Raw genomic sequence first — 12,642 nt, 5'->3', positions numbered from 1 at the left:
TACCGATATTTTGAATTATTTGAAATAGGATAAAAAAGTACATTTGTGGTAGATAAATTACGAGGACGGAGGGATTGCATATTATACCTGTAGGTGGCACATGAAAGTGATTTGGGCCGGTCAAAGCCCTATCCAAGACTCGGGCATCATGTGCGCTTCCCTCCCATCCGGCATACACATATATAAATCGTATATCATGGTCGCATACAGCCAGAACATTTTGCGATTGTATACCATGCCTATTTGTGTATGCCACTTGCTGTCGTCTTGGGACACAAGCAGGTATATGAGTCTCATCAATAGCCCCAACGCAGTCCTTCAAAAAGAAATTATTAACTGGATGAGGTATAAAACAATAGACGAAAAGACACGTGTTCTACATACACTATTAATTGGGTACACGATACAGACTTCCACTTGTTTCACATACTAGCTCCAAACACCAAAGGGTATAAATATAAATTAGGGTAGGGACTTTTTTCCCACAATTTTTTCGCCAATTATTAGTTGCCCTGATATGAAATCGTATGGTGAACTGTGCTCGTGTTGAACGGTACACATCACCTGCATTAGAGTAGGGTTTGCATGAAATTTGAAAACAAGAAGATGTATATCTGAAAGCAATTTTGATATCACCGTACTTCAAACCAAGGATAAAATCTCGTGTCGCTAAGAATTTTCGGATGAATTGCATCCTGGTTTCCGAGAGTAATGATGAATTGCGCGAATGTGCATAGGCCCCGGATGACTTCGTGAATATTACGATGCACCGTCTCCGTGGAATGGTTAAATCGGTCAGCAATCATACGCATTCTCATATTGTGGCTCATTATGACCAATGTCATCAGAAGTGCCTCCTTTATTGTAACCCGTTTCTGATAATATTGGGGAACAAATCCACATTCGGCCAAGAGCGAGCACAACTGCATGAAAGAATCAACATTTAACCTTGTTGCGTCCATAATTCGTGTATGGTGGCCTGACATCACTTATTCAACCCAGTCACGTCCTGATAATGTAGACATCCTGCAAGGCACCTTTTGGATTGGACCTCCATATGGTTTTGCATGTGGTCCAAATAATAGTGTAGCACCAGCAACAAATAGAAGATCATCTTCATCCGAAGACGAGCTCGTGCCCTGACCATCACCGGGATCACTCATTTGGCCCTTTTTTGAACTACTAGGAGGTATAACCGCGGCGTTGCGCGGTGGAATAATCAGCATGCATGCCCATTTAGACGGGTTTAAGAAGGGTTTATATAAATGGTGATGGTGTGATTGGATTAAATATTAAGAGTACAAGATATTCTAAAATCGATCACTGCAAGTATGAAGAAAAAAATGAAATTCGATATGATGTAGAAGGAAAAAGATGTTGTCTGTAAAGATACAAGGATGAGTATTAAATGTAAATGTGGTCTAATTGGTTGTAATTCTGAAATTGACTGGTGTAGTAGAAAAAAAGGGTTCGTTTCAGTTGTCAAATTGTGCAGCAAATTGATAGATTAATTCAATACGCATACAGAATCATGGCAATCAATGTGCTACTTGGTTCCAAAAGGCAGGTGCTCTGATAAATAAACGGATAAATATACCAAATGGTGATAAGTTTTTGGGAGTTACATGGTATAAAATCCATTCCTGACAACAATGTAGTCGATTAACAACAGAAAATTGTGGGACAAATGTAACAAGATAATCCGGTAACTGAATTATTTCTCGTTTTAGAAAAAGAAATGTCCTTACAGATATAACAAGAGGGTTTAAAATTTGCAGAAATACTAATATATTAGATGTGAAATGTATGATGCCATTGATACATGATTTCTTTTTTATTCCATGACCCTACTTACCCTAGTTCCCTAGTTTAATGCATAAACGACGTATTAGCGCAGTGAAAAAAAATGGAGGTGCCCAATTTAATCAAATGATTTGTACATATTCAAAATGGATCCATTTAATAGAATTGTTTGTGTCTGATGGAACTTAGTTACAGATAAACCAAAAAGAAACCTATAACAAAGAGGGTCTAATAAATTCAATAACGAATTGGCCTAAACTAATTACATTGATAAATAAGAAAGCATGCAGCATGGAGCTTGAAATGCACAATGCATCTTTCCCCTATCCAAAAGCAATTTTGTTTCTACTGCCGCCCATGGCAAGATTTGCTAAGTTCTCCCGCAACAACCTAATCATGAAATTATAACGATAAAATCTTAGTATATATTCCATTGCAATTAGCAATGGACCTCGGCACCAATACATGGAAACTGGAAATGGGTCAGGAGACATTGATTGATCCCAAAACAAACAAGATAAACTCGACAACTTTAAAACTTGTAATATTTATACAAAATCTTAACCACATTTTCTCCTCTTAAGAGGAGCATGATATATATTTTGTCTATTATTAAGTATCAAAGAAAAGAGATCTAAAGAATATTATAAGTTGTAAAGTTAGAGCAACTTGCATAGTAACTCATAATTCCACCAAAGCAGATAAATTGGCTACTCTGCTATTTCCAAAGAATTGGAGTTAAAAGAATTCCGAATGCAATCTATTGCAGTATGACCATCCATGTATATCACCCAAAGGAAGAAATTGGAAATAGGTTAACTAACAAATGATCCTAATCTGAAAGATAAATTTGACAAGTTCTAACTCCAAAATATCCCAACATATTAAACTCATTCCGTTGTCGTAAAAGTGTAACATTGAAATAGCAACTATATTTTTATTTTTTTTGGAGGAGGAGCAAGGAAGGGGCATAACACAAAGTCATTGGAATGATCCTAAAATGCAAAAACAAAGTGAAAACTTATTCATCATAGGAAGGACATCTTTCTATTATGTTAAAACAATACTCCATTCCAAAAGTCAGAGGCATTGACATATAAGCTAGATTGCATGGTTGCTTTTATCCTCGGAGAAGCTTGAGATATTCTCATCTAAGAATGCGTTTTGTAGATCTAAAATTTAAAATCTTTTGTGTCTGAAAATTTTAAGGTTTGATAGCTCAATTTTTCATTTAGCATATGATAAGAAGTATTAAGAAACTATAAAATCATGACGGAATATTTCTGTACCTGTAAAGGTAAAACCAAGGTTTGTATAGAAACCTTTATAGGGAAATTTTCCATGGTATAATAATCGAAACTTAATATTTGACACTTAATAATTGCTAAGGTTTTTCAGACTTCACAAACACAGAACAAATGCAACTGATCATAAAGAAGTCCTATTATTCTAATCTTCAATTGGGAAAGAAAAGGAAAAACACAAAAGAGAAGGAACTGTATCGAGTCCCATACCTCAAGACGAGTGCATGCTAATCTAAGGCAATTCTTGCTTACGCGAAACTGCGGCTTTCTTAGCTGCAAAAAGAACTGCTCAGTGCTGTATCCAATGCTCCCTAATTGATTATATCCTCTGGAAGGCCCATTGTAGGCTTCAAAATCCAATTTAGTAAAAGCACCTGTAGGGATTGTCGCATTAAGTTTCTGCTCAGAAAAAAGATTCATGTAAAGCAGTTGAAAATAGATGTATAACAAAGTTTCATATATTCATGTTAAAAGCAAGAAATGGAATTTATGAGCCAATCCCATAAGCCAGTCTAAGTGAATTTCTTGGGGATGGTAACATCTCCCATGGATATGGAACTACTAATATTGCCCGATGGCAAAATGCACTACTCCAATTACATCAAACAGATCCAATAGTAATACAAAGTAATAAGGTTAACAGAAACCAATAGTGATACAAAGTAATTTAAAAGCTTCCATTTCAGTGAAGGTTTTCAAGAACAAGACAAAGCTTTTCTTTTGCTATACAGTCTGGAAATTGCAAATGCTAATTAATCAGAATGGAAATATTCAAATCAAGAATAATTACAGCATCTCTTAGTTGAAGTCCCAATTAGATAGAGAAAAGTCAGTTCAGTGGTATATTTGCACTCTAAAATGATGGCAATATGGTTCTTTAGACATTTGCAGATGTTTAGTGCACTTGAAACAATAATTCAAAAGCAACATCTAGCATTGCAGCATAAGAAACACATAAGATGTCCAACCTCTGGAAGTCCTCCAATCCCAAATGCAATATCCAAAGCAAATGAACCTGTGGACACAACTGGAACTTGTTTGACAGGGGCAGAGCAACCAAGCCACATGATAGAAGCTTTCCAAATGATGTAGTGATATGATACATTGCCTACTTGAGTGCCAAAATTTTCTTTGACACCTGACTTGGATTTTCTTCTACCGTCCATCCAAAAAATGACTTATGTTTATAATGAACTAATGAAGCACAAAAAAATTGACATTTTCTATTGCAAAAAGAGCAAAAAATAGGTACTCTCAAGCAGGAATAGCACAATCCCAGCCAAATGCGAAAAATATCAAGCTCAACAAATTTTAACAAAAGAACTCATTTAATTCAAAGAATCACATGGGGGAAAAGGGTCAAGTGATTGTTACGTTAAAGCTATTGCACTTAATGTTACAATACTCCAGGAGAGAGGTACAAGGCCAAAATATGGCAATAAACTTGCATACTTGGGTGCTTTATAATTTTTAGTGAACAGAAAACCCCAAAATATGGGAGAAAACATGCAACTGTCACATTAAATAAACATGATATTTGAAGTATTCAAACACTAACCAAAAATAAGTATTAGTTTTAACTGGTCCTGGCAAGGGGCTAAAGCCTAAAAAGATAGACTTCATATGCAAAAGTTATTTTACTTCATCTATTTTTGAAACCCATAAAAATGATCACCAAGATAAGAAGGTATGAAAACCAAATGCAGTCCAGTTCAGTAGGAAAATAAACTTCGAGCACGTTTTGGAAGAAAGTAGGAGAGCATAATGGATGCCCCTAACAAGCCTCTCCTATACGTCTACATCAACAAACAACAAATTCATGTCATGACTCATGAAGAAAGTGAGAAAAAAAAAAAAGAAAAGCAGTATTAATTGAAAAATGATGTCAGAAAACATGCCAAACAAAAGACTTTTTCTTTAAACAGTATGCAAGTTCAATAATTTTTTTAACAAAAAGGACCAACTTCTGCAAGCTAGCAAAGTACAGCATTTGACTTTCCTAATTGATAGGAAATTACAGTATAAACATTTATTTGCAGCTTCCAACTGCTAATAACAAGTATAAACACTATACTAAACCAGCTAATAACAACTACTAAAAATGTTGAAACTCAACAAAGCTGTGAAAAACATATCTAACAAAAAGTTGAATTTTTTTTTTCTAAAAAATGCTTCAAATTTCTACAACGGGCTATTACCTATCATTAATTCTAAGCAAATTGTTCTCCAAAAATACAAAGAAAGTAAGAACAAAATCTTCCCTATTTTAAGTGACCCTGTATTTCTGGCTTGATTGGGAAATTACCTAAGAGAGAGGTTGCAGAAACAGAGCGCATCCGAGAGAAGAAGCATTTTGGAGAAGCCTCGCCATCATATTCAAAGGCTTCCACCAAACCCAAAAATGTCATTGACCAAAAAGAAAATAAAAAAAGATGTGCATTAATTTTCTCTTCTGTTAGAGTGTCAATATCCCCAAGTTCTTTTCTCCTTTGATCACCTGGAATCCTCTGCATTCAGAATAAGATTCACAAGTAGAAAACCATTAGTGAAAGATTTATCATGGAGATCTAGTTTTGAGATTTAAAGTAGTAGTAATCTGCTTACCTTCAGTTCACTCCTTAGGGAAGAGATAGTAACTATCCTTGCTCCTGAAGTCGAACATTGAACCAATGGAACAGTTTTGATAACGTCTTGTACAACGTTAACAGGCTTCCCTGCTAGTTGCATTAACAATTAGTAAAACAGTGTCCAGTGGATGGTGTCCGAAATAAAGCTCCCACGATGGAATCTATTCATACCCAGTTTGCAGGATCCACGTTTAAGGCCCGTGGGCCATCTTCATCAACGACAACTCCTGAAGCTCCTGCATTATTTACCTGCAGATGTCAAATGACCAATTGGTCAATGTAAACAGGCCAAAGCTGACAAGTTTTTGTATCCGTATTTCCTTGCAATCTAGATCCTACTCAGGTTGTCAAATCAATGGTAGCACATTATTTTATGTTATTCTGCAAAATATTATTCTTACCAAAATGTCAAGTCTTCCAAATTCTGTTTCCATGAATTTCGCCAATGATTTTATGCTCTCTGTGTCTAGAACATCAAGCTGATGGAAGACTACATTTGATAAACCTGATTGGTGTAGCTTCGAAGTTGCCTCCTTCCCCCTGTTCTCGTTCCTAGCCATTAAAAATGACAGTTACACCTGCAGTTGCAAGCTGCCGGACAGTCTCCAGGCCGATCCCCTTATTGGCTCCAGTTACAACTACATACCTATAATATCTCCAGCAGATTACACAAAACTCAATTAACCACTATTCTCAACAAGATCTTCATGTGTCTGAACTGTAATTGTTCATGAAAGTAAATTACAGCCTACATAGCAGGAGGTTTGAGGACAGAAAGAAAGTGATGATGGAGATTGAACCTCCACCCCCCTCCCCTCCCAAAAAAAAAAAAGAAAATTCACAAGGAAGGAAGGAAGGTTCAAAGTGGATGGAGACAGGTATTTCAACTGACTGGAAATTTTGGCATTATAATCTTGTCTTGGAAAGGAAAGGTAAGAGGAAAGCAAGGAGAGGAGAAGCGGCGGCGGAGAGGTTTTGGAAATATGTTTTGTGTAGCTAACCCTAAGCCAATAACCCGCGCATTGCAAAAAAAAAAAAATGCTTTTAGTAGCACGTGACGACGACCAAAAAGAAATGAACAATAACGCTGCAAAGCACGTGACGACGACGAAAACCTTCGATGCATTGTATGTTATGTTGAAAACAATTTAGAGTAGGGTGCTTTGTCCGACTAGAGTTGCTAAAATCGAGCTGTCGTCGAAGTGCGCTCACCAATTCTCGTTTTACTCTCTTCCTTGTTTGTATGTTCATATGAAATATATAGCGAGTCTTGAGATACGCGTTTTATAGGCCATGTAAAAAGGGAAGACAACATTGGAGGTGTTCGCGTCAATAACAGTTACTACCATTATTACTAGCTCACAAGAAATCGTCTTTGGATTCCATTACGAATTGACGGTAAACACCTTTTACCTCTGCATGCTCGCTTCCTTTTTTTGGCCAACATATTTGAATAGTTACGATAACGTCCACTGAGAATACTTTTTCCGAATCCCACAGTACCTGTCTGAGCATGCCAAGTCTCTGTCAAAATTTGAGATCTTTCGAATGTAGCTTTCATGTGCATAAAGGTTCACGAGGTCTGCATATCACCAGGTTAATATAGCTGCTGTCTACCATAGATGTTCATGAAACACCCAATAATAACTGTTTAGGGGACCAAATTGATGAGAAATGAATCTACCTTTTGACTTTTGTGTAGCCGATACTTAGCCTTATAAGACCGAAAGTCTACACATTATGATGTATCTAGGACCTTTTATTAATCGGAAGCTTTTATCGCCTTTTACCTATGCATTACTCGAAGTAGGCACGTGATTCCTGGTTGTCTATTTCATTTTATTGTCAACTAATTTTGCTGATCTACAATTATTGGCCTCTGTATAAGCTAGCACTGTGTGCTTTTTATTTCTAATGTAGTCCCTGCTATTAAATAGTTCGTGCAATTTGAAGCAGTTTTGGAGTGAAAAAAATAAAATATCCAGTTGGCCGGTAAAATTTGAAGTAAATTTAGATTAATTGACGGAATTAGTCCCGTGTGTTTACATGTTTATTTAATTAAATTTCTCTAGGACATCACCAGACCAATAAGAATAATTAACATAAGGGAAAAATTGAAGGGACAATTTGCATTGGATCAACTGTTGATTTGGGTGCTCTAACTAATATTGATTGAATTAGATTAAAATTTTCCTCCTCCTTTCTAGTTATTTAGGTATTCAACGAATTTTTTCGACTTGCTTTTACAGTTTAGAATTAGCTACATTTTGCTTATGTTTTTTCAACTTTAATTTTAACGGACACATGAGCTGAAGAGAATTTGATTAGTTTTTCAAATTTAATTTACAAATGAATTTGATTAGTTTCCCTTGCCAAAAAAATCTGAAATAGCTAAAGATTTCGTGGACATTAGGGTTGAAATTTAGCTCCTGCCGAACTATTTCGGACTCAAAACTGAACATGTGCTACACATTCTCAATTTCACTAGTACGGACTTCCCAAAACTTGGCAAAGGCTAAAACCGCATTGGCCCTAAAGATGCTCCAGCCAACAAATTTCTATTTATGCTTATTTTCTCACGCGGCAAGAAATCGCATATCGATGGCCATATCACAGAGCTATTAAAACCAAATGAACTAATGCAATTAAAAACCTCCAACATTAACCATAATATACAGCTAGTACTATCACGTCCAATCACGTCCAGTTACAAAGCCAAAGTTTTAAACCAAACAGGGCTGTCTAAATAACTTCTGGAAACATAAAGGATAGAGCGAGTAATTATTGCTACAAGCTTGGGCAAGGCACTAGTTTTAAAGTCTCATACAAAGGAAGTAAAAGTCCCAACTCAATGTCTTACAAATTGAGAACCCAAGAAACAATCCCAAGTCTCGACTACTTTCCATCGGGTCCCCGCTGAGGTGCACTCTCCAAAGAGTACAACCAGAACTCTTGCACCTGGCGACTGAGACTAAGGAACGTCTTCCGCCACTTGTCGTCCTGGAGTGCACTGCAGCAAGCTTAGCCCCTTTATCGAGCGATGGTCCAAATGATTCAACGACCTGCACTGCCATATCGACATCAAATTTCTCCTTATCAGATGCTCGGCAACCCTTGATGTGTAATTTAGAATTCGCTAGGGAGGAGAGGGAGTTGGCACACTCGACGAATGGATCGTTGGTACTTCGACTTGGCTTGCTTCCCCGGGATGCAATTGGGAGCGAGGTTGTCGCCCCTTGACTGCTCGAACCTCGCTTCACTCCCACAACTGGAGATTCCTCGTTGAAATCCCCATCCATGCCCACGTTGTACATATCATCACCAACGGGCGAAGTGAAAGTCTGCCCACGACTATGCCCAGCTCGCTTGCGTGGATTGTAAACTGAAGGCGGAATTGAAGAGGCTTGAGCTTGACTCCCTGTGGTGGTTTCTGTTTCTAAGATCTCGTGCAGGATTGCACATTTGTCGATGCATTGCCCGAATCTGAAGTACCTATAATCATTAGTCTCCTGTTTCAAAGACAAACCAAGGAAGGTTAAGACAAATTGAATATTGACATACGATTAAAAAAGCTTGTGCAAGGACAAAAACTAATAAAAGATTCCATATATGCTCTCCTTTTGGACAATTGTTCATAACATTTGTGACTTCCCTCCCCCGGAGGACAGAAATCAGCCCCTCTTAATGTAGCCCCCCTTAATGTCCTATATCCATATCTTAAAAATTGCAGCCCCTCCTGAATGTGCATGCATACAGAGCTAAACACAAAGGCTATAGCAAGGATGGCAGAAATTAAGAACAAATGGCAGATTATATTCATGTCCTGATAATGTCAAAGCTGAATGACTCGAACTTGGTTTGACTGCTGTTAGAATAAAAATTTGATAAGGAGTTATTACAATTATAATTTTTGGTTTCCTCTATGCAGGAAAATGGTATATTTTAACAGCCAAGAAACAGGAAAAAGACATCACCAAGAAGTGGCATATGGAATTTAGATATGTGAAACACCATTTAAATAGCTAGAAATGAATTACAAGGTCGAATGGAAAAAATACCGGGCAAAAATTGTTCCATTGAGACTCTTTAGCCAAGAAGCACCTCCTATTCTCGTCCCAACCAATACCAATTTCGGCAGATTGGCGCAGACCCTTTAACTTGGCAAAGGCACGCCAAATCCTCTTCTCTCGTCCGAATTTAGAATGGTACACACTCCATGCGTACTGCTTCCCCCACTGCGAATTCAGATGCGCAACAAGCTTCATCCAATTGGCCTCAGATGAAACGTTTGGATTCCATTCCCCACTCCTTTTCCACTCGACGAATGTCATACAGAAATGAATCTCCATATTTGCATCCCAATGGGCCTTCGCAGCGTTGGGGTCATGTGGCATCTAAATGAGGAACCAAAACGACGGTAAGCATTAATAAAAATCTGAAGTGCTGGAAGAAGAATCAGATTACAACAGATAGGCAACTTTAACAATTATTAGAATGTGGATGGATCAAGCGTTGGCAGCCAAGAAAGCAGAAATTGGCAAAGGCACTCGTTTGTGTTAGTTTGGCTCATCAAACCTGGTTTAGCAGGCATTTGCACCCCCTAAATTCATATAGCGAAGTACTAACGATGTTTTTAATTGGGACAAAGTGATAGTCTAAGAAAAGGCTGCTAAAATCAGATTACGATTACTATGAAAATCAGATATAGTCCAGGATTGACCTGCATTCATGGTCACATACCCCATAAGTATGCTTACTTATTGAATTAAACTAGCATGGGCAGCCAATAAATGTCATATGCATGCCAAATATAAGTACACAGGAAATGAACTTGGCAGCAAAACAAATTTTTAGTTGAGATAGATGAATCCCCTGATGTGACTGCATAGGTTTTTTGTTTAATAATTAAAAAACTTACTCTGAAGTAGTTGACAAGGAACTGGATGTAGTCGTTCGAGTTTGTGACGGAGTGGACAGATGAAGCTTCGGAAAGACGGGCGGAGTATTTGGACCGGACAGTGATCTCCTCCACTTGTTGAGCATTTACTGGTGCTCTATCACTGTCAAAAGGTCATGACATGCACGGACCTCAGACCAGATCATAAATCAGCAAATTCAAATTCTTGCGGCTGGTAGATTGACTGCATTAGTTTAGAGGTAGTATTTGAGAAATGTCAGACGACATAAATGTGGAGTTGCTACAACAACTGGGTTTCCAATACCAAAAAGTCTATTAGTGTATAATTGAAATCTGTTGGGGCATGTATGTGGTCCTACTGTATTTCTTAATATGGCTGACTATAGATGCAAGGTTTGGCAAAACTCTTGTTATATAAGCTATAAATTAGACTTCTAGTAATGTAGCTGGTTGTATGACATTTTCAGGGCTGTGATTATTAAGACACTTCATAACATTTGGACTGTCATTGGGTTTACTTAGTTCACCGTAGCAAAACCATGCATCAGAAACTTTTGAACTGTATTTGGTATCTAACCGAATGATAAACTAGTCCAAATGTTTATGTGACATGATAAATGGATTACAGAATCTTGGGAAATGTATGAACAAGCATGGAAGATGGAGATTCTAGTAGGTATGGCAAATCAAATCCCTAACCTGTTTACTCAGCCATATTGAAGCCACCGTAAAATCAGATAAATAATAAGCGAAATGAGAACGACATAATCAAAGTTGTACCAGCAGCAAGGAATTCATCATATAAGCAATTTGGCAGTATCGAATATGCTTAAGTGCAGCATAATTACTCTGATTGGGGAATTAATTTCCAAACCCAAAAGTTGAACCTGATTATTAGAAATTATTAAAAGTTAATCATGAAATCCAAATTCTGGCGAATTATATTTGGGCAACTTTTTTCACAACAACGACATAGGCTAATATATTTGATCCAATTTCACAACCAATATCCTATAATTTAAGTCGATAAATTAAAGAAACAAAAGAAGTCCAAGACTGTATAGATCTGAAATTATTAATGATTTTTAAATGACTCCTGTACTACAGAAATTATGAGTGAGAAATTTTGAATCGGAGGGATATCATACTAACGATGCTTCATCACAAACACTAGACATGGATCTACCCTGCACAACTGACGAATTAGTTTTTTCATCGAAGAATTCTACCCCGTTGTTTTGAGAAGCTCGCAAAAATGATAGGCAGAATCTTGGGACATCGACTAAATTAAGTGCCCAGTTCAAATTATTAAAATGACTCAGGAAAATTTTTTGTTCCAATTGCCGATAGGAATTGATATAAACAAGATGCATACCTGCCAAATCTGACGGTTGCCCTGGTACGAATTTGGCCTTCAAATCAAGCCTCCAATTACTAGATTTTTTATTTCTGCGTTCGGTCTCTGCTTCCGTCTACACTGCTCGACGCCAGCGATCTGGATGTATCCTTCTTCGTTGAAACCCACTGTACACAAAATAAGCGCTTAATGCACTCACAATTAACGCGGTACCCACTTTTACTTGTTCGCACCAGATGCGGATTCCGTTGGCTATGGGTGACCTCTTCTGCAAGAGGAGAAAGACGTATAGGGAGGTTTTGGAAGGACAAAAAAATTAAATGAAGGAACTTGTTGTCGTTTTGTTAGAATTCCCAACGGGAGGATACGTCCAGACAAATCATGGGTGTCTTCATCTTGATGGGATATTAAATTTGCTTTTCTGAACTCTTCACGTGATGGAGGAATTTCACTCTGTTTAATGAGTTTGTGGGGTCAACCAGCAAATGGTCCGGGCAAAATCTAAAAGGCAAGCGAGAAATGTAGTCTGACGTGTCCAAACACTATTTTGAAATATTGTTTTGACAAAGTAAACTAATTAAAGTAAAACCACAGTCCAAACAGAGCCATTAATGAATCAGACTACAAAATCTC

At 37.4% G+C, this 12,642-nt stretch overlaps 2 protein-coding genes across 3 annotated transcripts; both read right to left on the bottom strand.

Moving 5' to 3' along the window:
• Nucleotides 1-3,373: 3,373 nt before the first annotated feature.
• Nucleotides 3,374-6,698, bottom strand: LOC140014438 ((+)-neomenthol dehydrogenase-like). Of its 2 annotated transcripts, none has more exons than XM_072065319.1 (6): nucleotides 6,136-6,698; nucleotides 5,906-5,983; nucleotides 5,712-5,824; nucleotides 5,413-5,614; nucleotides 4,076-4,122; nucleotides 3,374-3,481 (listed from the first exon to the last, which is right to left on the bottom strand). In XM_072065319.1, exons 1-3 carry the CDS (start codon nucleotides 6,292-6,294, stop codon nucleotides 5,744-5,746), a joined length of 318 nt encoding a protein of 105 aa, XP_071921420.1. In that variant the 5' UTR covers nucleotides 6,295-6,698; the 3' UTR covers nucleotides 3,374-3,481; nucleotides 4,076-4,122; nucleotides 5,413-5,614; nucleotides 5,712-5,743. The 2 variants fall into 2 exon arrangements, with proteins under 2 accessions (XP_071921420.1, XP_071921421.1); XM_072065320.1 differs by having other exon boundaries at nucleotides 5,712-5,821.
• A 1,681-nt stretch (nucleotides 6,699-8,379) lies between these two features.
• LOC140014385 (uncharacterized) lies at nucleotides 8,380-12,419 on the bottom strand. The gene is made up of 4 exons (XM_072065197.1): nucleotides 12,028-12,419; nucleotides 10,653-10,875; nucleotides 9,793-10,128; nucleotides 8,380-9,243 (listed from the first exon to the last, which is right to left on the bottom strand). Exons 3-4 carry the CDS (start codon nucleotides 10,126-10,128, stop codon nucleotides 8,548-8,550), a joined length of 1,032 nt encoding a protein of 343 aa, XP_071921298.1. The 5' UTR covers nucleotides 10,653-10,875; nucleotides 12,028-12,419; the 3' UTR covers nucleotides 8,380-8,547.
• Nucleotides 12,420-12,642: the final 223 nt, after the last annotated feature.

Source organism: Coffea arabica, chromosome 9c (genome assembly GCF_036785885.1).
Source record: "Coffea arabica cultivar ET-39 chromosome 9c, Coffea Arabica ET-39 HiFi, whole genome shotgun sequence".
Classification (NCBI taxonomy): domain Eukaryota; kingdom Viridiplantae; phylum Streptophyta; class Magnoliopsida; order Gentianales; family Rubiaceae; genus Coffea; species Coffea arabica.
This window is presented reverse-complemented; position numbering and strand designations above follow the sequence as displayed.